General features: G+C 43.2%; 1 protein-coding gene across 6 annotated transcripts in view; it reads left to right on the top strand.

Annotated features, from left to right (window-relative positions):
* Positions 1-23,605, top strand: part of CREBBP (CREB binding protein) — a 167,840-nt gene that overhangs the window by 81,581 nt on the left and 62,654 nt on the right. For 4 of the 6 annotated variants that reach the window (XM_061600152.1, XM_061600149.1, XM_061600153.1 and 1 more), the window contains 5 exons: positions 5,147-5,569; positions 7,385-7,564; positions 11,144-11,318; positions 11,755-11,873; positions 20,180-20,419. In XM_061600152.1, coding sequence (XP_061456136.1) covers positions 5,147-5,569; positions 7,385-7,564; positions 11,144-11,318; positions 11,755-11,873; positions 20,180-20,419 — 1,137 coding nt within the window. The remainder of the gene's footprint in view (positions 1-5,146; positions 5,570-7,384; positions 7,565-11,143; positions 11,319-11,754; positions 11,874-20,179; positions 20,420-23,605) is intronic. The other 2 variants (XM_061600150.1, XM_061600154.1) reach the window with 1 other exon arrangement.

Genomic DNA, 23,605 nt, shown 5'->3' with positions numbered 1-23,605 from the left:
CAATCTCCCACCTCTTCCTCCCCTCCCCCAAAGGCCAAAAGAGCCTATAAAAAGAGAAATAAAGTCAGGCTAAAAGAGCTCTTCAGGAGCATTTATCTCAGTTGTCAGAATATGAATCTCCAGACCCCATGTTGATTGCTTACAGGCACATAGCAGACAGACAGACCTGCCCTGAGCAGACCACTCCCAGAAAACAGCCTTTCTGCCTGTCACTGAGGATAGTCCTGTAGCTCCTAGCAAGCGTTTGTTTATTTATTCTTTATTTATGGCATTTATATACTGCTTTTCAGGCAGACCTCACAAAGTGTTATCCAAGACTCTAGTCCTAGGGCGCAGTCAGGTAAAGGTGAGGGACAGAGGAGGCCCCTGATGGAGGCAGATGAAATCCTAGAAAAAAGACTCCTGAAAGAGGTAGATGATTCACCACTAATTACTAAAGGCATCTCTGCCTTGGGCCTACATGCCCCTGACACAAACCCAGCTCAGCCTCCCCTAAGGATGTGCTGCCTCCAGCAGAAAATCCACAAAAGGCAATCCCTCTGCCAGAGCCATTTAAGGAGTTAACATTGTCAGAATGAGCAGGACCTGTAACTAGGAAGAAGTCTAATGCCTATGTTGCACCATAAACTGAAGCAATCCTACATGACCCTTATTAAAGTGCCCTCTAGAGATCCTCTGTTGAGTTCCATGACTTCTCAAGTTTGTTTTTCAAAAGAGGCTGATACTTCCCTAAAACAACCAAGGGAGGGAAAAAGCCAAAGCAGCGCTAAAAAGACATTTTGGGGCAGTAGCTTCTCAGTGGTGGCCGGAGGCAGCCTTACATAGATAAAAGAGCTAGCCCAAGGTCCTGACTGTCCTGGCTCCCACCAACAGAATCAGATGCAAGACTCTCAGCTTGATTGACACACAACTAGAACATAGGCCAGGATGCAGCGCACAAGATCTAAAATCACTAAAAGGCGCAAAGCAGCATGTCTAACATGAATTCCTTTAGTAAAGGACAAGGCAGGCACAGCTACTTGTACGGGACTAGGCAGGTAAGCAGGCACTCCTATGAGTGGGCTAATAAATGGGTTCAGTTTGTTTGCTCCTGCATAGCCGACAGTGCATCCATGATGATGGGAACAGGGATGGCTCTGCCAGGTCATCCCCTGTGTTGTTTCCAGCAACTAGAAGGCTCATATTTGGCCTCCCAGACTATACCCAAAGCAGAGCTGCTGGCAGCAAAGGAACCAAAAGGATCACTTACTCATGAGCTGCACGAACACTCTGGGTCTGTACAGACATGCTGTGTTGTTACTTCTCGCCCTGGACTTCTTGGTGCTGCTGTTTCAATGGATTATGGGGCAGCTGCTTCAGCCATGGCTCTGTCTCTATAGCTACCTGACAGCCCCAACCTTCTCCCTCGGGGTAGTTCATCACCCAGACTCAGCATGGCTCAACCTACCTGCCTGGTTGTGCAGCAGAACCCCCAGCGAAAGGGATACCCTATGCAGATGATTGGCGTGATCCTGGTCTCCCAGACAGTATTAACTAATAGATTCTAACAGGTCTAATAGGTCTTCTTGAGATGGTGCCTTAGAAAGTGGGTGGTGAGACAGGATGCAGGCCACAGACAGCTACTGCAGTTCTTGCAAGTAGATCTAGACCAAGGCCTTAAATCTGACACAAATGCCAAGTTTCAGCTCTGTCCTTAGTACTATCCAAGTGAGTCACAAACCTCTCAGCATGCACCCACTTGTTAAAAGATTCCTGAGGTAAGCCACTTTCCTCAGTCCACCAACAATCCACAGTTTTCCAACATGGAAACTGCCCACAATTGTTAAAACTGCTAGTACAGACACACTTTGAGCCCCTTAGGTCTGTCTTGCTGTGTCTTTAATCTTTAAAGGTGGCATTCCTGGATAGTACTTACTTCAGCCAGGGGAGTTTCGGAGCTCTATGAGGAAGGAACTATGTGTTTTCCACAAGGACAGTGTGATAACCATAAAAGGTAAAGGTGTCCCTGCACTTGTAGTGCGAGTCGTTTCCGACTCTTAGGGTGACGTCTTGCGACGTTTACTAGGCAGACCGTATATATGGGGTGGGATTGCCAGTTCCGTCCCCGGCCTTTCTTTACCCCCCAGCATATGCCGGGTACTCATTTTACCGACCACGGATGGATGGAAGGCTGAGTGGACCTCGGCCCCTTTTACCGGAGATTCGACTTCCTCCTTCCATTGGAATCGAACTCCGGCCGTGAGCAGAGCTTTTGGCTGTGTTACCGCCGCTTACCTCTCTGCGCCACGGAGGATCTTTACCATGCATAACCATACAGACCCTACATTTATCCCAAAAATGTAGCTCTTGCTTCCATAGAAACATGGGAAGCTGGCATAAACTGAGTTACACTATTGGTCCATCGAGTTCAGTATTGTCTACACTGACTGGCAGCAGGTTTTCAGGCAGGGGACACTCTCAGCCCTTTGTTGAGATGCCAGGGGTTCTACTTGGGACCTTCTGCATGCAGAGCAGATGCTCTGCCACTGAGCTGTATGGGCTCTTCCCCAGAGGCAATCCTGCCATCTTTCCTGTAGAGAGGATCTGGCACAACCTATAATAATAATAATAATATTAAATTTATTAGTCGCCCATCTGGCTGGATGTCCAGCCACTCTGGGCGACGTACAAGATAAAAACAATACATTAAAACGTTAACATTTAAAACCATAACAATAAAAACCTAACCCACCCCAAAAGCCTGCCTGAAGAGCCAGGTCTTCAAGGCCCGGCGGAAGCTCATCATAGAAGGGGCCTGGCGGAGATCATTTGGGAGAGAGTTCCACAGGGTGGGGGCCACTATTGAAAAAGTCCTCTCTCTAGTCCTCACCAGTCTAGCTGTTTTAACCAGTGGGATCGAGAAGGTTTTCTGAGGCTGATCTTGTTGAGCAGCATCCCTGACGATGCTGGAGGCGCTCCTTCAGATAGACTGGGCTAAAACCGTATAGGGTTTGAAAGGTCAAAACCAACACCTTGAATTGGGCCCAGTAAACAACCGGTAGCCAGTGCAACTCCTTCAGCACTGGAGTGATGTGATCTTGCCGGTGGCTGCCTTTAATCAGACGAGCCGCCGCATTCTGTACCAGTTGCAGCTTCCGGACCGTTTTCAAGGGTAACCCCACATAGAGCGCATTACAGTAATCTAGGCGAGAGGTGACCAGGGCATGTACTACCGGTGGGAGCAGATGGTTGGGAAGGTAGGGGCACAGCCTCCGTATCAGATGGAGTTGATACAGCGCCGCCCGGCTCACAGCCAAGACTTGAGCCTCCATGGACAGCTGGGAGTCAAGAATGACCCCCAGGCTGCGGACCTGGTCTTTCAGGGGCAATCGTACCCCATTGAGCACCAGGTCCATATCCCCCAGCCTTCCCTTGTCTCCCACAAACAGTACCTCGGTTTTGTCAGGGTTCAGTTTCAGTTTATTCCTTCCCATCCAGCCACTCACCGACTCCAGGCACTTGGACAGGGTTTCTACAGCCAACCTCGGTGCAGATTTAAATGAGAGATAGAGCTGCGTGTCATCTGCATACTGATGACATTGCAGCCCAAATCTCCTGATGATTGCCCCCAGCGGCTTTATATAGATGTTGAACAGCATCGGGGAGAGGATGGAACCCTGTGGCACCCCACAAGTGAGAGGCCAAGGATCCGAAACCTCATCCTCCAATGCCACTCTTTGGTACCTACCAGAGAGGAAGGAATGGAACCACTGCAATACAGTGCCCCCCACACCTAACCTCTCCAGGAAGTCCAAGAGGATAACGTGGTCAACGGTATCGAAAGCCACTGAGAGATCAAGGAGGACAAGAAAGGTGCATTCGCCCCTATCCCACGCCCTCCTCATATCATCTACCAAGGCGACCAGGGCTGTTTCAGTCCCATGTCCAGGCCTGAAGCCCAATTGAAATGGATCTAGATGTTGAACCTAGATGTTAGAAGGATGTGCATCTCTTATGAACCAAAGAAACTGCCCTGCAGCAAGTCAGATTATTGACCCACCTAGCTTGGCATTCTCTACACTCTCCAGGGTTTCAGAAAGGGGTCATTCTCCGCCCTACCTGGAGCCGTCTTTGGGGGTTGAGCCTGGGGCCTTTTGCAAGCAAAGCAGAGGCTCTGCCAGTGAGCTATGGCCCCTTCCCTCTTCATTTCCTTTCATCCCACCTTCCTCCACCATTACACAGTAGATGAAGGTGTGTATTTCTTTAGCCTCTGAGTCTCAACATCTACATGCACCCAGGGGCATCACAACATGTTCCACAAGAGAGGCAGCCACCTCATCAGCTTTGGCTGCTAGCATTAGCATACTGGAGATTTCTGGAGCTGCTACCTGGACTTCAGCTTCCATCTTTATCCAACACTATAAATTGGACCTTCACACCTCAGCAGAGGCAGCATTTGGCTGATGCGTTTTACAGAGTATGCTGGCACCACAGTGTCGTACCCACCCAAAAGTTGCGGGCTCTGGTAGGTATCGCAGTGGCTAGCTCACTATCTGCCAACAGAATGAGACATTGGTCATTTACTGAGAAGGAATGTTCTCTGGCAGATTAAGTGAGCCAGCCACAGCCACATGGTGTGTATACCATCCACTCACTACTGATATAATTAGGCACTAGTCACTTCACCAGGTCTCTTGATCCTTCCTTCTGGTGCATCTGTCTGTTTGTCCCTTTATCCACCTATCAGGACAGGATCTGGTCTGACCAAGCTTGGTGTGGAATGGAAGCTGAAGGGGAACCAGGCAGAGGAAGTGTATGCAAATTAATCAAGAGTCTCTTGCCTGGATAGATAGGATATAATGTAACCCACAGAGGTTGGCTCGCTAATCTGCCAGAGAAGGTCCCTTCACGGTCAGTGACCAATATTCCATTCTGTACCTTGTACCAAATGTGATATTGCACATTTGAATAATTGTTGGGGAGTCTCTTCTCAGTCAAAGAGGAAATCTTTACTAAGTGCCAGTCCCTTTACCTCAAAAAAAAAATTAATTGGCAGATCAAAGCACTCAGACTTCGATCTCACTATGTTGGTCATTGTTGTGAAGAGGGAAATGCCATTGTGCTTGATGATTTTTTTGAATGTCATGTTAATAACATCTCCTTCTAGCAGGGGCAAGTTCCTGGTGCTGCTCTTCCTAACCCTGTGAATATGCTAGGACCACAAAGTAGCCAGCAGCTCTCCTGTCCTCCAGTGACCCAGCCATCCCTGCATCAGCCTGCACCTCCTTCTCTATCCACTGTGGTGGCTGGCGCACCACCTATTCAGCACCAAACCCCACCAGGAATGACTCCTCCACAGCCAGCAGTGCCTGCCCAGCCATCCACACCAGTCTCCTCCTCGGGACAAACCCCCACTCCAGCAGCTGGCTGTGTTCCAAATGCCACACAGGTGCAAAACACACCTTCGGGGCAAGCAGCAGCACAGGCCCAGGTCACACCGCAGCCTCAGACTCCAGTCCAGCCCCCATCTGTGCCAACCCCACAGCTTTCGCAGCAGCAGCCAATGTCTGCCCAGGCCCCTGGCACTCCGGTGAGTGTTTGGTGCTTTTGCATTACCGGCATTTGAATGAGAGAACACATTTCATTAGTACAGTTGTATCAAAAAAACGACAAGGTTAATCTAGCTGTTACAGTACGCAACCCTAAGTACATAAAACATTTTCTTCATGTTCATCCCATGTTATCCCAGAGCAAGGGTGGAGAACCTAAGAGAAATTCTAGCACTGCAATAGAAATTATCAGCAAGTTTGATTTTATTCATTTAGGACTCAATCAAGCCCAAGGTGTTCTCTCCCACTACATGTGTTAAATTAGCATAACAAAGCTAGGAAGTTTGTCATTAATTCCAGCTGTTGTGGATGATCACTGCCACTCTTGCATATATTTGAACTTTACCAAGGAATATCACTGTTGTATCTCTTCCATTGATGGCTATTGGCCTGATTGTTCACAATTTCTCTCTCTATATACCAGTGTGTGTGTATGTGTGTGTGTGTGCGTGCCTGCCAGCCAGCCAGCCAACTAACTGAGTATTTGCTACGTACATCTAACAAAGTGGGCTGTAGCCCATGAAGGCTTTTGCCACAATAAATTTTAGTCTTTAAGATGCATTTATTCATTTAAAATATCTGCACCTTGTCCTCTGAAGATCTTTCTGAGGGCAGCTTACAATCTGTTATATTGAAAAGTTGTTTGTTCACCATGCATTTGGATGCCCCTTAAGATATTGTAACCAAATTTTGCTTGATGCTTCCTGAGATCGTATCAGTTTTTTGTCTGTTTGATACAATTGGATGCCATTTTGAATCAAGATGCATTGAACCTTTCAAAAAGCATTTTGGTTTCTTAGAATTCCTGAGCAACACTGAGTATGAAGCTGCTAAGTAAAATATAGAGCAAAGTGGTACAAACAAAATAATCCAAAATACAATAAAGCATCACCATTAATAATATCAGACAGCAAACAAAGAGCAGCAGAAAAAACATATACTAGAGTTAAAAATCAAAAAGGTATTTGCTTGCTATCAGAATGACCTTAAAGAAACTGTCGGGTAAGCTGTCTTTGGGAGGAGTATTCCATATTTGGGACACCACCACCTGGTTGCCATCCCTATGTTTGTAGAGATACATAAAAGGTAGGAGTAGGAGGAAGGAGGAGTTCTTTTGCCTGAGCAGAAGTTGTTCCATGAACTCAATGGATACAGCCCTTTGAATAGAATTTGGGAATGGATCAGGAGCAAGGGTGGGTGTTTACCATCGGCAGTTACGTTTCCAACACCTTGTCACAGCCCACTTGCAGCCATATTTTGTGCTACTTTCAAACTATTTTTAAAGGCAGTCTAACATATAATGGTTTGCAGTAATCCAACCTGGAAGTTACCTTGAAAGAAAGCCTTGAAAGATAGCCTAGTATCAGTTATGTGATAACTGGTACTAGGCTATCTTTCAAAGCTTTCTTTTTAATTGTGCTGTAACATACTAACACAGCTGTTCTTGCCCAGTTTGCTACTATAGAATTTGAAACAGGTTTAAAGTGTTCCCCATTTTAAATTATTAAATGTTGTTTATTTTCAGTTTCTACACTCTTTTCAAATACTTTATCAAGTCAGCTCACAATAAAAGGATTGGGAGATGGAAGTTTCTCTGACTGTTATGCTAAGTATAGACTGTTATTAGGCATCTGATATCAGGTGTGGACTAGGCAAAATGGATTACTAAATGGTACTCTAGGTACTGTTGGTGATGTCCCTGTCTTCTGATCTCACTTTTCAGTTTCTGGTTCTGTACTAGAGTGTAAAGCTGATTGTGTGTTTAATACCTGCTTGTCCCCCCTCCGCCCCCCCAGCTGTCCCAAACAGCAGCAAGTATCGACAACAGGGTGCCTTCGCCAGGCTCTGCTGCCAGTGCCGATGTTAATGCTCAGCAACTTGGTCATGAGACACAAATGCAAGAGAGTAAACCGGAAGTGCAGACTGAAAAAGCAGAGTCAGAATGTGGTGAAACTCAACTGGATCCAAAGTCTGAGGTAACCAAAGGCCACGTAATTGTCGTCATTAGTAGAGTTATAATGTGACCTCTCTACTTGGTGCCATTCAGTGGTTCAGTCACAGCAAAGTACTCTCAACTCTACATAGCAGGAGGCAGAATCTTTTCTTGAGCAGAATATCGAGTCAGCCATTGTGGGTTATTACGCCCCCTTGTGATTAAATTTGCATATCCTCCATCTTCCTTCTCCTAGTTTCAGTTTAGTTTTCTGCCTCTGCCCATAGAGCAGTTGTCTCTCCTTTACCTTTGTTTTCTCAGCTTGTGCTCAGGTTTTTTTTCTTCTTCCACCCTTTCTATTCTTAGCTTCCTTCATTTTTCCTTCTTTGTAGCACCCCCTTCCCAAAAGATTCCCACTTTATTCCTTTTCTCCCCCTTACCTCTCAATGCTGTTATGGCTCCAACAGGCAGGGGAAACCAGAAAGAGTCTATGTCTTCAACTTCTGCAGCTTCTAACCCACAAAAAGGAAAAGAAAAGGGCATCCACAACCAGTTGGTTTTCCTCTGTGAAGCAAAACAATGACCCGTCAGCTCAGGCCAGTGGCAGCGCCGATCTACTCTTGAGGGAGAAAATTTGGTCTTAGACGGAGTGGCTGGAGTACCAGTCCCACCAAGGTCTCCATCAAGAGGTGGGAAATGCCCCATTGTGGGTAACCCCTCCCCCAGTGCTCCAAGAATGGGCATTTACTTTATCAGGCTTAGAGTGGAGTTCAACAGGCAGGCAGCCTACAGGACAACTTGGGAGAGCGGTTGGAGAATATTCTCTTCCCTTTGTTTAGAGCAGCACTTCACTCCGTTTCCCACCCAAATTATTATTATTATTATCATTATCATTATTATTAATATTATTATAATAATAATAATCGCCTGTTACCCGAAGGTCTCCAAGCGACTTACAATACTGTTAAAATAAAAAACAAACATATACTAAAAAACAAAATCATAAATCAACAACACCATCCCTCATACAGGCAACAACACCTCAGTCTGTCAAATCCCTGAGGAAAAAACATAAGTCTTTACTGTAGAGTGTATTCCACAGATGGGAAGATGACTGAAAAGGCCCTTTCCCTTGTAACCTCCCTCAGGGGGGCGTTCTGGAGAAGGGCCTCAACAGAAGATCTAAGGGCCCAGGCAGGTACACATTAGGAGAGACATTGCAGAAGATAAGGGGATCCTGAGCCACAAAGAGCTTTGTAGGTCAAAACCAGCACTTTGAACTGGCTTCAGAACCATACAGGTATTATAGGATCTCTTTGCCTTGTACCTGGCAATGATTGGTCAGCCGCATTCTGTGCTAATTGATGCTTCCGAACCATTTTCAAGGCAGCCCCCCGTAAGTGCATTGCAGTAATCCAACTTTGAGGTTACCAGAGTATAGATTGCTATAGCCAGGTTATTCCTATCAAGATAACTCAACTTATTTTACCTCATCCATCCCACCACTGCATCCTAACACCGGTCCAGGGCCTGCATGGCCTCTCCTGATTTAGATGTTATGGAAAAATAGAGGTGAGTGTCATCAGCGTACTGATGGGACCTTGACCCCAAACAACTAATGACCACTCCCAGAGGCTTCATGTGGATATTAAATAGCATTGGGGATAAAATAGTGCCCTGCAGCACCCAATAATGTAACTCCCAGGGGGCTGAAAACCACTCTCCCAGTGCTACTGTCTGGACTTGGTCTCATAGATGGCACCAGAGCCACTAACACAATGCCCCAAATTCCCATCCCATAGAGCCCGTTCAGCAGGATACCACAGTCAATGGTATTGAAAGCTAAGGAGAGATCAAGAAGCAGGGGCAAGAGTGCACTCCCCTTGTCTGCTCTCTGTAACAATCATCTTGTCAGGGTGACCAAGGGCACCTCAGTCACATGGCCACCTAGACTGCCTCCACCAAAGCACCTTCCTCTGCTCCAACTCTATAAAAAGGCTTAGAATATTCTAGAGCTGGTAGCCCAAAGGGGCTTCACTAATAGAGTGTACCAGAACACTTGGACTCTCTTCAACATGTGATGTCAAGGCAGGAGTATCTATCCCCCGTCTGTCGCTACTTTTCAGGGCTTTGTCTGAGTGAGGTCTGAATCCTAGCACCCTTAGTAGGCAGGTAGTGGCTCTGGGTTCATTTTTAGCCATCTGAAATGGAATCTCAATAGAGTTTCACCGGCTTATTAGGCATATTTTAGGGAAAGAACAGACTCCCCACCACCGTCACCTATTTGGCAGCTCAACTGGGTACTTCAAGTGTTAACCAAGTCCCTTTTTTAGCAGTGTGAAAAAGTTTTAATGTGTTTTGTTTGCCTTCATTGAGATGGTTCATCTCCTCTACACATAGGTTGTGAGAACTGCTGCCACTGCCAACCTAGTCTTCTGCATTTTCCAGTTTACTAGTACAATCCTTCACCCTGGGGCCTTCTTTCTTCCAAAAATTGATTCTCTCTTCCTTTTGTCCACACTCCTGACATTAGAGAAGTGGCATTGTCTAGATCAGGGATAGCCGATGAGAAGCCCTCCATATGTTGCTGGACTACATCACGCATCAGTCTTGACCTCTGGCCGTGCTGGCTGATGCTGACGGATGCTGTAGCCCAATAACATATGGATGGTACAGGTTGGTGGTCTCTGGTCTAGATGTCAACAAGAGCATTGGAGGTTTTTCTTTTCTGCACTCTTCAGACAGCAATCTTTGCTTTTCCTTACCTATTGGGGTGAGGGCAGAGGAATATCCACAGAGGCCACCCTCTCTCAGTGGATTAAGACATGCAGGTCAGAGACCTCTAGGGCTGTGGGGAAGCCTCCACTTTCTTGGGGTTCTAGCTCACTGTCTCAAAGAAGCAAGCTGCCTTTGGGGCCATTAGGTCTAGCCTTTCGCTGAAGATATGCGCAGGGCAACCAGTTGGTCTTCCATTCATACACATCAAGCAGTACAGGTTTTATGTTTCTGCCTCTACGGAGGCAGCCTTTGACTACAGAGGGCTTCAGTGATTTAATTCAGCCATGAAATCAGACCATACTGTTCCCCCCTTCCATATGCTGCTTTGTTATACCCCAGCACCAAGTTGCGACACCAAGTAGACGGATAAAAATTGTCCTTATCTTTGAATTCTTCCACTTCTTTGCCATCTTTATAGTGACAGACCTGGATTTATAATTTGGGTTAGGGTGTGTGAAGTAATGATTATAACTTAGACCAGGAATGAAGAGCCTGGTGTGCTCCATATGTTGTTGGACTTCCACCCCCAGCATGGCCTGTGGTGAGAGATAATGAGTGTTGTAGTGCAAAAACATCTGGAGGGGTACTGGGTCCCCATTCCAGGCCTAGGCAGTAGTTTGTGTCCTTAGGGAGAAGGTGGGAGGTACCTCTTAGACCAGCTGTTCAGGCTAGTTGTCTTTGGTTTAAATAAGAATATCCACTCTTTGGACCACCATCTGGTAAACAATTAGAAAGAGTAGCACAGGTAAGGAAAGTCATCTATTCTCTCCTGCTTTGCTGGGAATCTTGATAACCTGATTGATTGCAATGGAGGTGAATATTCATTGTGCCTTTTGCATTTCAGGTGGAGGAGGACATACCAGGCCCTACACAAACCAAAGAAGAAACAAATGGGGTGGAGATCAAGCAGGAGCCAATGGAGGTAGAGGGGGGGAAAACTGAGATAAAAGAGGAAGAGGACAGTGGCAATAATGGTGTCACTTCACAGTCCACGTCACCATCTCAGCCACGTAAAAAGAGTAAGTCTACATCTTTGTAGCCCCTATGCCTCCTGCTGGTTTGCACTCCATTTAAATTTTGTTCCTCTCTTCCCAAATCAAAGTAGGGAGCTATGAATCATCTTGGTCTGTCAGACTAAATCTTCATCAAACTATTTCACTAGTTTGTGTGCTGTAGTAGCTAACTAGCAGGGTATGATGGATAACTATTCCTTGTTGTTTGCCCTCAGCTTCTAGTAATCAAACCTGTTCTCCCTCTGAATAGGGATCTTAATTTTTTCACCTGTTACAGTTAAAGCCATTTATTTCTTTCCTGTAAAGTGGTCTAAGGATCTCTTAAAGCCCTCTGAGTGAATGGCTATTGCCATATCTTGTACTATGATGAAGAAATATTACTTATTCCACAAATAAGACTTGTGGATTTATTTACATCATCTCATTTGAATATTTTCAACAGTCTTTAAGCCTGAAGAGCTGCGGCAGGCACTGATGCCCACCCTGGAAGCGTTGTATCGTCAGGACCCAGAGTCTCTCCCTTTCAGGCAGCCTGTGGATCCTCAGCTCCTGGGTATCCCGGTGAGTTAGAATGCTGAATTTACTTTTTCCTGGCTCCTGTTTGGTCAGCCATGCATGATCCTCACTCCATTAACCAGAGTTTGTCATCTCAGTAAAGCACCGGCTTCCTTTCCAAGTTGCAGCTGAGGCTAAACTTGTGACTTTGAAAAACTTTAGTGTAAGGAAAGCATATATTTTAGGACAGGTTTCCAGTTGTTTAGAAAAAAGTACCTTGGATGCCTAAACAAACAAACAAAAAGAAGCCATTATTAAACATAATAGTCTGTTTTGGCATTAGAGGAAAATATAGCAAGATCTCCTTCCGTTCTCAACTTTTTACTGAGGTATATTTTTTGAGATATGTCTTGAAGCCTTCCCTTCAGGAGTCGTATTGATTTTAACCAACAGTTCAGAACATTCTACAGGACACAAAATAGGTTAGACATAGACTGTGGGACTACCTTGTTTGTTTTTCTGGTGATTGGTGCAGTGTAACAACAAACTTCTTTGTTGCTTAAACAGTTGCTGGGCCACGACTCAGACACCTCATGTTCTTCATTTTCAGAAAATGCAAAGTAAACCTAGAAGAAAAGAAAATCAGACCCCTGACCAATGCTCTCATATTACTGAATTACAAATGGTGCACTGTAATTTCATTCTGTATAATATTTTATTTTGAAACACTGAAACTCAAAGTCAGTTATTATAAGGTGAGATTGGTTTTATGTTGGGAAATGTTTGTAAGAAACATAAAAAACAAACACGTTGCTTGCAGAAGTGTTGCTGCTCTGGGCTCCTGCTGGGAGGAAGGGCAGGATATAAACCAAATAATAAATAAATAAATATTCAACCCCTGTGCTGTAGAAGCTTCCAGTTTACACAGATGAAAGAAATAGTCCTATTGAGGACACAGTTACCTTACCATTGGCCTCCATCTGTGAACCAGGCAGACTTTTGGGGTAGGCTAGATTTTATCTTCATTGTTTTTAGATTTTTAATGTCTAGGTATTGTATGCCTATTTTGTACGTTGCCCAGAGTGGCTGGACAGCCACCCAGATGGGCGACTAATAAATTCAATAAATAAACAATAAATAAATAAATTAAAGTTGCTGTCACATTGTCAGGATAAAACCCCCACTGTTGAAGGATCATTGGTCAGGCTGTGGATCTGAAGGAAAATGAAGACCAAAGAGCATTCTACAGAAGTGAGAGATAATATAATACAAATGCATAGATTAGAAAAGGGGTACAAACTTATATCCAAGTGTTTACATATCTCAGTGAGCGTAGTTGGATTAATAATCAGAACCTGGAAGCTGCATCACACCACCAGGCACTGCCAAGAAAAGGCCATCCCTGAAAATGCAGCACTCAAACAAGAAGGAGACTTGTGAAAGAAGCCACAGAGAGGCCAACAATTACTTTGGAGGAGCTAGAGTTCAGTGGCTGGGAGTGGAGTAATGGTTCACCAGTCAACCATATTGAGCTCTGCATAACACTGGCCTGTATGGGAGGGTGGCAAGAAAGAAGCCATTACTCAAAAAGTACCATGTGAAAGCAGGTCTGGAGTTTGCCAGAAAGCCCCAGCTGCAATGTGGGAAAAGGGTTTCTGATCAAATGAGACCAAGATAGAGCTTTTTGGCCAAAACTCAAAGTGCTATGTGTGGCACAAACCTAACACTTCCCATGCCTCAAGACACACCATCCCTACAGTGAAGTATGGTGGTGGCAGCATGAGGCTGTGGGGATGCTTCTCATCACAGGGACTGGGCATCTTGTTAAAATCGAAGGAAGAATGGATGGAGCAAAATACAGGGAAATACTGCAGGAGAACCTGCTTCAGTCCACTAAAAAAGTGAAGCTGGGGAGGAAATTCCCTTTTCAGCAGAACAATGATGCCAAGCACAAGGCCAAAGCAACACTGGAGCGGCTCAAGAACAAAAAGGTGAATGCCCTACAGTGGTCCAGTCAAAGTCCTGATCTCAGTCCCACTGAGAATCTGTGGCACTCCTTGAAAATTGCGGCCCACAAGCAACATCCAACCAACCTGAATGACCTGGAGCGAATCTGCCAAGAAGAATGGGCCAGAATCCCTCTGACACTGTGTGCAAAGCTGGTACATACCTATCCCAAAAGACTTAAAGCTGTTATTCGAAAGGTGGCTCTACCAAATATTAATGTGTGTGGGTTGAATACTTATGCAAGCAACATGTTTGTTTTTTATGTTTCTTACATTTCCCAACATAAAACCAATCTCACCTTACAATAATCGATTCTGAGTTTCAGTGTTTCAAAATATTATACAGAATGAAATTACAGTGCACCGTTTGTAATTCATTAATATGAGACCATTGGTCAGGGGTCTGATTACTTTTGCAAGGCACTGTAGAACTGAAGCTGGATTGGATTCAAACAAGTTTATCAGCAAAGTATTTTGCAAACATGTCACAGAGATCTGTTGAGGGTTCTTGAATTGTTAGATCACTGTTGTCCAACATGGTTGCCACTCCCCACATGTGGCGAAATGACCATTGACCTTTGGCATATTGGTGCTTTATTTCTATGACTCATTTTATTTAATAAATGATTTAGTAAAATTCTCTTGTACATGTACCAGTTCAAAAAAGTGTCTACCCTTCGCCCTTAACAATCACAGATTCATCCTTGCATCCTATACACTGCGAAATGCACTTTGGCATCTACAGTTCTCAGCTAGCTCAAGGCCTTGTGAGGCTTCTTTCTTTGGAGAGGCACCGTTTTGAGATGGATATGATTTTACTTCAGAACACTTGACATTTGAAAGATGAGTCAATTGTTATGATGTGGACTCATATTTTAAATTGAAATGAGTTCGCAGTTATAAATACCGTTATTCCAAAACTTTCCAATTTTTGGTTCAACATGGCTCTGCAAGTCAAAATATAGGTCATAGATATTGGACAAAAATTTGGAGGTGGAGTTGAGATGTAGTATAACTGATTTTATACCTAATTCCCGCACTATGTAATGAAAAGATATGTCAGATTTCTCACCAATTCTGTCAATAAATAATTCAAAACATTATTGTGTATTTTACTACCCTCAAAACCACAGTTATTTTTTTTTATCATGTAGTGAAAATGTTAATGCATTCTCCACAATTTTAGCAAGTATGAAAAAACTATTGGACACCACTGTCTTAGATGGACAGTTCTGTGGAATTTGCACTGTTGGGCAGTCCATTGGTTGCCGTTCTTCTGGGTTAGGTTCTAAAATAGTCCATATGAATGGTTGCCCAGGAATGTCCACAGTTCCTGGAGAGGTTAGTTTTCTTAGTCTAAGAGTCTGGCTGTAGGGTAAGATAAAGCAGACTCTTCTTCCAAGTCTGCCTCTTTTTAGCTGAAGATCTGGACCACTGCCCATCAAAAAAAATCTGTCAGCAAGGCCAGATTTTACATTCTTAAGAGTTCCTTTCAAGTGAAGCTTCTATTTTCAAGTTTTGAAAATACTTTTAATTCATTGGGTTGTATTCAACACTAATTCTACTAATAGTAGGACTATTGAAGTTAAAGGACATGATTCGTTTAGGTCTGTTAATTTTAGTGGGTCTATTCTAAGTACAATTTATTGAATACAGTCCTGATTTTATGTAGCATTGATCAGAGGTTTGAAATAATCAAGGTCGGGGCTGTTGGCTTCAGCATCCATGAAGTGTCTTGATACTGTAGTACCATTCATAGAATCATAGAACCAATAATAGAATCATAGAATAGTAGAATTGGAAGGGGCCTATAAGGCCATCGAGTCCAATCCCCTGCAGGAATCCAACTTAAAGCATACGTGTCAGGTGGCTGTCCAGCTGTGTCTTGAGTGCCTCCAGTGTTAGAGAGCCCACCACTTCCCCAGGTAATTGGTTCCATTGTTGTACTACGCTAACAGGAAATTTCCCCTGAAGTTTGGTCAAAATCTGACTTCCTGTAACTTGAGCCCATTTTTCCATGTTCTGCAACCTGGGATAATCAAAAAGAGATCCCGGCCCTCCTCTGTGTTGATAATGGAGCTTCCGGGATGGTTTGGGCATCAGTTTATTCAAAACTAGGATGACATCATCCACCGAGAAGGCACTCTAACCCGATTCTCCCTAGACCCTAATGATGAATGATTTAATTAAGCAACATCCCACCAGTGACAGCACCCTAATTTCAGGTATGTTGGGCCAGTCATGACTCAGGGTCCCCAATTTCCCCAAGAATGAGAGCTCCACACAAATTTTGAAGTGTGAGAAACTGATTTGACAGGAGACAGTGAAATTGATGAGGCCGCTCCTGTCATGACACCAAAGATCTGCAAAAGTGGCAAAGTCAAATGTCAAGTTCGTTAAGACATTATGTCAAAATATAAGATCGAGCCAAAGAGTTGCAATCGTTTTGAAGTAAATTAAAAGATCTTTCAAGTCAACTCATGAAATTAACATAAATGGCATTGGAAGCTAAAGAAATGAGCTTCAAAAATAAAGTTGTAGTAAGAGACATGTCACAAGAGGAACAAAAAATAGGGCGACAAATGGGTTTGAAGTTAAAGATGTTCTGAAAGACCAAAATGGTTGCTGTGTTTTTGTTAAGGACACATAAACTGGTGCGTACAATGGGGTCAATTCACGTTCCTAATGCTAAACAGCCACAATTTACTCATATGTATTACAAACTCTGTGATTATTTAATGAGAGGGAAACAATCATAGGAGGAGATCTGAATCTCATAATAAGCAAACAAAAAGACAAGAAGAGTGACACATGTTTACAAAATAGGCTACAAAAGCATAGATTTAATTCATGGTGAAATAAGCATCCTAATGAAACTAATTTCACTTTTTATTCCCTCCATCACCAAACTATCTAGAACTAATTTTATTTTAATTGCAAATAAATTAATATAATCAATCCCTTCAATTAGTTGATACTGATTCCAGAACTGTATCTGATCGTGTACCTGGTTGTTGTTGTTATGTGCCTTCACATTGATTACGACTTATGGCGACCCTATGAATCAGTGACCTCCAATACCATATGTTATAAACCACCCTGTTCAGATCTTGTAAATTCAAGTCTGTGGTTTTCTTTATGGGATCAATCCATCTCTTGTTTGGTCTTCCTCTTTTTCTACTCCCTTCTGTTTTTCCCAGCATTATTGTCTTTTCTAGTGAATCATGTCTTCTCATGATGTGTCCAAAGTATGATAACCTCAGTTTCATCATTTTAGCTTCTAATGATAGTTCTGGTTTAATTTGTTCTCACACCCAATTATTTGTCTTTTTCGTGGTCCATGGTATCTGCAAAGCTCTCCTCCAACACCACATTTCAAATGAGTTGATTTTTTTCTTATCCACTTGATCATGTACCTATAAACCTTCAAATAAATATCAGAAGACCATTTTCATGGAAGTTAAACCTCCATTTACTACAAAATTCATTGATGACAAAAGGCCTAAAACAGATGAATGCCTTAATCTGAACAATAATGATAATCAAGCTGTAATTTGGAAACTAGAAAATCTAGAGAGCAAGCCCATATTCAATTGTTGATATAAAAAAAGTAGAAAACGCACATAAAACTGCAGGTAACAAAAGATTTTAAAATTGAAAAATACGTATAATTAAACCTTAAATATTACCAAGATTTTAGGTGCTATTCAAAATCTAAACCCAGTTCGTTGCAAGTTTGGAAATAAAAGCTCAAAACGCTTAGCAAATAGGCTGCTGGTCAGGGGGAAGAAGAGATTAAGAAATAAAAGTGTCACTTAAAAATGGGACTGATAGAATCTATAAAACAAATGAAATGTTGGAACCTTTATTCAGACTTTTTATTTAAATCTTTACTCCTCACAGGCACCTAATGCCCGGGAGATATTCTTATATATAGAATATATATATTCCTCTACAGAGAACATGCTGGAGTTAAAACTTCAATCACTGAATCCCCCAGGGATGGATGGATTTATTGGAGGCTTTTACAAAAAAATCAAGACCTTTTGCTACTATAATTCACAAACTTTTAAATGCTTTCAAACACAATTCACAAACTTTTAAATGACTTTAGGATTCAACTGTAATTCACCAACTCATGGAAACTTGAGATCTCCGCTTGGATAAATAATAATAATAACAATAATAACAATAATAACATTATTATTATTATTATTATTATTATTATTATTATTATTATTATTATTATTATTATTATTATTATTATTAAATTTATGTCCCACCCTTCCTCCCAGAAGGAGTGCAAAGCAGCAAACAAAAACACTAAAACATCAAAAGCCGCTGAGGGATCAAGTAAGAATAACTGGGTAGCACTCCCCCTGTCCGATAAAGGTCATGCGTGCATCAGGGTGACCAAGGCTGATTCAGTCCCATAAGCAGGCCTGAACCCAGATTGGAATGGGTCAAGATAATCTGTTTCATCCAAGAGTACTTGCAATTGCTGCTCCACAACCCTATCAATCACCTTCCCTAAAAAGGGGGTATTTGCGACCAGGCGGTAGTTGTCACAAACCAATGGGTCCAGGGTGGGCTTTTTCAGGAACGGTCAGATCATCACCTAGTGTTGTACGATCAGTTTCAGTTAATGCAGCCCGGCAATGTGGACAAGATGCTTGCAGTGATGTGCCCAACCACCTGCTTATTAGATCTTCGTGCATCCTGGCATATTAAAGCTAGCTGGAGTGGGGTGACTGAGTGGGTCACAGGTGTGGTAAATGCATCTTTGTGTGATGGTCTGATGCCTACTGCCCTTGAAGAGGTGGTGATGCATCCACTTCTTTAAAAGCCCATACTAGACCCAATGGAGTGTAACAACTTTAGACCAGTCACCAACACCCCTTTCTTGGCAAAGATGGTGGAGAAGGTGGTTGTTGAGCAACTGTAGATATTCCTGGATGAATCTGTATAGATTCATTATAATCTGGATTCATACCCACTTTCGGAACAGAATCAACCTTGGTCACCCTGATGGATGACCTTTATCATGAGAGAGATAGGAAATGTGACCGCTCGATCTCTCAGCAGCATTTGATACCATTGCCCATGGGCATCTTCCTGGACCAACTCAGTGGGATGAGTATCGGAGTTGGAGGCACCATATTATGGTGGTTCTGCTCTTACCTGCAGGGTCAAGTCCAAAGAGTAGCACTTGGTGAATGTTCCTGGGCCCCCGGGCACTTGTGCTATGGGTTCTGCAGGATACTTTTCACTCCCCAGTGCTATTTAATATTTATATGAAGCCATTGGGAGAAGTCATTAAGAGTTTTGGAGCAAGTGTCATCAGCATGCTGATGACATGCAGCTCTACTTCTCTACAATATCTACATCAGGAGAGGCTGTGAATTTTTCGATTGGTGTTTGAATGCTATAATGGACTGAATGAAGGCCAATAAACTGTGCTTGAATTCCAGGAAGATGGAGGCTGTTTGGATAGGTGGTTCCCATGACCAGGAGATAGACAAGTTACCTGTTCTGGGCAGGATTGTGCTCCCTCTGAAGGAGCAGGTCCATAGCTTAGGGATACCCCTGGCTTCATCTTTGTCACTAGAGAGGCAAGTATCCTCTGTGGCTAGGAGTGTCTTTTACCAGCTTTGTCTGGTTCATCAGGGATAGCCTGACTACTGTAGTTCATGTGTTGGTAACCTTGAGGCTAGATAACTGCCATGCTCTCTGTTTTGGGCTGCCCTTGGTCCTGGTTCAGAAGCTTGAGCTGGTGCAAAATGCAGCAGTTGCTGATGGGAGCATGTGGCCAACAACATGTGACACCACTATTAAAACATCTGCACTGGCTTCCCATCCACTACCAAGCCAAGTTCAAAGTGCTTGTGTTAATTTACAAAGTCCTGAAAAACGTGGGTCCAGGGTAGCTTCTGGGCTCACCTGAGCCCTTATATCCCAGTTCAGTCACTGAGATCATCTGCGGGAGCAGCATTGGTCGTCCCCCAAGGTGGAGAGGCTCATTTAATATCAACATGAAATGGAGCCTTCACTGTCATTGGCTCATTTCTCTGGAATTCTCTGCCAACAGAGATTCAGCAGGTGCCTCCTATTTTAACCTTAAAACACCTGCTGAAATCATTTCTGTTCTGCCAGGCTTATGCAGGCAATTAAGAAGATATCTTTTTATAATGGTTGACCTTTGTTGTTACTGTGTTTTTAATGTTTTTATTGCATGTTTTTTATTTAGTGTAAACCACTTAAATTTTTTGTAAAAAAATGAAATAGCAATATTCAAATATATTAAACAAATAAATGTAGGAATCCAAAAGTCAACATACAGTGTTCCTTCTTTTTTCCAATTTGAAGGATTATTTTGATATTGTGAAGAATCCCATGGATCTTTCTACAATAAAGCGCAAGTTGGACACCGGGCAGTACCAAGAGCCGTGGCAGTACGTGGATGATGTCTGGCTAATGTTCAATAATGCTTGGCTTTATAATCGCAAGACGTCACGAGTCTATAAATTTTGCACTAAGCTTGCCGAGGTCTTTGAACAAGAAATTGACCCTGTTATGCAGTCCTTGGGCTACTGTTGTGGACGCAAGGTGCGTGTGGTTTCTTTATAGCTATGAAATTATCTTTGAACAAACAGAAAAATTACTTTGATTTTTAAACAGATGCCCTCATTTTACTCACAGAGTCATTAATCCCTAGTATTCTGGGCATGGTTTTATATAAAGAGTAAGTGCATTTATCAGAATTGCTTTATTTGAGAAGCTGATTTCATGAGATTTACTTCAAATGTTATTTAAAATGGGTTGTAACCAATGTTAGTCATACTCAGAGAAGACCCACTGAAATTAATGGACCTAAGTTAGTTCTGTCCATTAATTTCAATGGCTCTGCTCTGGGTTTGGCTAACACTGGATACTCCCCAATGTAAGAACATGAGAAGAGCCTGGTGGATCAGGCCAGTGGCCCATCTAGTCCAGCATCCTGTTTTCACAATGGCCAGCCAGATGCCCATGAGAAGCCCACAAGCAGGACCTGACTGCAAGAGTATTCTCCCCTCCTGGGGTTTCCAGCAACTGGTATTCGGAAGCATTCTGCCTCCGACTGTGGAGGCAGAGCCACTGATAGCCTTACGCTCCATGAATCTGTCTAATTCCCTTTTAAAGCCATCCAAGTTGGTGGCCATCACTGCATCTTGTGGGAGTGAATTCGATAGTTTACGCGCTGTGTGAATAATTTTCTTTTGTTTGACCTGAATCTTCCAACATTCAGCTTTATTGGATGTCCACAAGTTTTAATGTTATGAGAGAGGAAGAAAAACTTTTCTTGATTTTCTTCACACCATGCATAATTTTATACACTTCTATCATGTCACTTCTCACTCGCCTTTCCTCTAAACTAAAAAGCTCCAAATGCTGCACCCGTTCCTCATAAGGGAGTCGCTCGTTCCCCTAGGCCATTCTGGTTGCCCATTTCTGAACCTTTTCCAGCTCTACAGTATTCTTTTTGCGGCAAGGTGACCAGAACTATACACAGTATTCCAAATGCAGCCTCACCATAGATTTGTATAACAGCATTATGATATCAGCATGGAATTTGCAACTGCTTCCGCACAATGGGTCAGCATCTTCATTGAACTATCCACCATGACCCAAGGTCTCATTCCTGGTCAGTGACCATCAGTTCAGACTCCGTGAGTGTATATGTGAAATGAAGATTTTTTGCTCCAGTATGCATAAACTTACTTTGTTTACATTGAATTGCATTTGGCATTTTACTGCCCATTCACTCAGTTCTTGTGGAGCTCTGCACAATCCTTTTTTGTTTTAATGACCCCGAAGAACTTAATATCATCAGCAAACCTAGCCACCTCACTGCTCACCCCAACTCTAGATTGTTTATGAACAAGGTAAAAAACACCAGCCCCTTTACTGACCTTCGGGGAACTCCACTTTCTACATTCCTCCTTTGGGAGAGCTCTTCATTTATTCCTACTCTTTGCTTTCTGTTTCCTAGCCAGTTCCTGATCCACAAAAGGACCTCTCCTCTTATTCCATGACTGTTAAGCTTACTCAGGAGTCTTTGGTGAGGTACCTTGTTGAAATCTTTTTGTAAGTTCAAGTACACTATGTCCACTGGATCACCTCTATCAATATGCTTGTTGACAATCTCAAAGAATTCTAATAGGTTAGTGAGATAGATCTTACCCTCAGAGAAGCCATACTGGTTCTGCATTAGCAAGACTTGCTCTTCTATATGCTTGGTTGTTTCATCTTTAACAGTATTGTCCACCAGTTTTCCCCAGACAGACCTTAAGATAACCGGTCTGTAATTTCTGGGGTTGGTGTTGCATTGGCCACTTTCCAGTCCTCAGGAATGCAGGTGAACCTGAGGGACAAGTTGCATATTTTTGTTAGAAGATCAGCAACTTCACATTTGAGTTCTTTGAGAACTCTTGGGTGGATGCCATCTGGACCTAACAATTGGTCAGTTTTTATTTTGTTTATTAAACCTAGAACTTCATCTCTCTTCACCACTATTTGCCTCAGTTCCTTAGTCTCCTTTCCTGTAAAAGTTAGTTCAGGCACAGGGATCTGCCCTATATTCTCCTCTGTGAAGACAGATACAAAGAATCCATTTAGTTTCCCTGCAATCTCCTTAACCTTCTTTAGCATACCTTTGACTCCCTGGTCATCCAAGGTTCCAGCCACCTCCTTAGCTTTCAATGTATTTAAAGAATTTTTTGTTGCTGATCCTTACGTTTTTATCAATGTGCTCCTCAAATTCTTTTTTAGCATCCCTTATTGCCAGGTTGCATTTCTTTTGCCGAAGTTTGTGTTCCTTTTTATTCTCTTCATTTGTACAAGATTTCCTATTTTTTTAAGGAAGCCTTCTTGCCTGTAATAGTGTCTTTGACACTGCTCATAAGAAGATCCTACTGGACCAGGCCAGTGGCCCATCTAGTCCAGCATCCTGTTCTCACAGCGGCCTACCAGATGCCTGTGGGAAGCCTGCAAGCAGGACCTGAACGCAAGAGCACTCTCCCCTCCTGCGGTATTCAGCAACTGATATTCAGAAACATGCTGACTCAACCATGCTGGCACCCTCTTGGCGCTGGTGGTACCTTTCGTGATCTGCAATATCACTCAAATACTGTGTTTTTAAACAACTCCCAAACATTTCGGAATGATTTGATGCTTTCAACTTTCTTTCTACTAATCCCCTCATTTTGGGGAAGTTTCTTATTTTGACCATGTTGGATTTTCTTGGCAATTAGCCATTTACATAAATGCTTAATTTAATAGCACTATGGTCACTGCTCCCAATCTGTTTGACAACACATCTCGTACCAGGTCCTGGGTGCCACTTAAGATTAGTTTAGGGTCACTTCCCTTCTGGTCAGTTCCATGACCTACTGTTCTAGGGCACAATCATTTAGGGCATCTAGAAATTTTACTTCTTTGTTGTGACTGGAATACACCAGTAGCCAATCTGTGTTAGGGTAGTTAAAGTCACCCATCACTGCAACATTTCCTAGTTTGGGTGCTTCCTCAGTTTCATGTCTCATCTCAGGATCTCCCTGAGCATTTTGGTCAGGGGGTTGATAGAACTTCCCGTATCACCACCCACAGTGATCCTGTGGAGTCTGCCTCTTTTGGAATTCCTAGATTGCTGGATTCACATCCTCTTTCACATATAGAGCGACACTCCCTGCCCTTTCAATATAGTTTATATCCAGGGAGAACCATGGCCCGCTGGGTGTTTCCATTCCACCAGGT

The sequence above is a fragment of the Rhineura floridana genome, chromosome 17, assembly GCF_030035675.1.
Source record: "Rhineura floridana isolate rRhiFlo1 chromosome 17, rRhiFlo1.hap2, whole genome shotgun sequence".
In the NCBI taxonomy this organism is placed as follows: Eukaryota; Metazoa; Chordata; class Lepidosauria; order Squamata; family Rhineuridae; genus Rhineura; species Rhineura floridana.
Note: the sequence above shows the minus strand (reverse complement) of the source record. Positions and strands in the feature narration are given on the sequence as shown.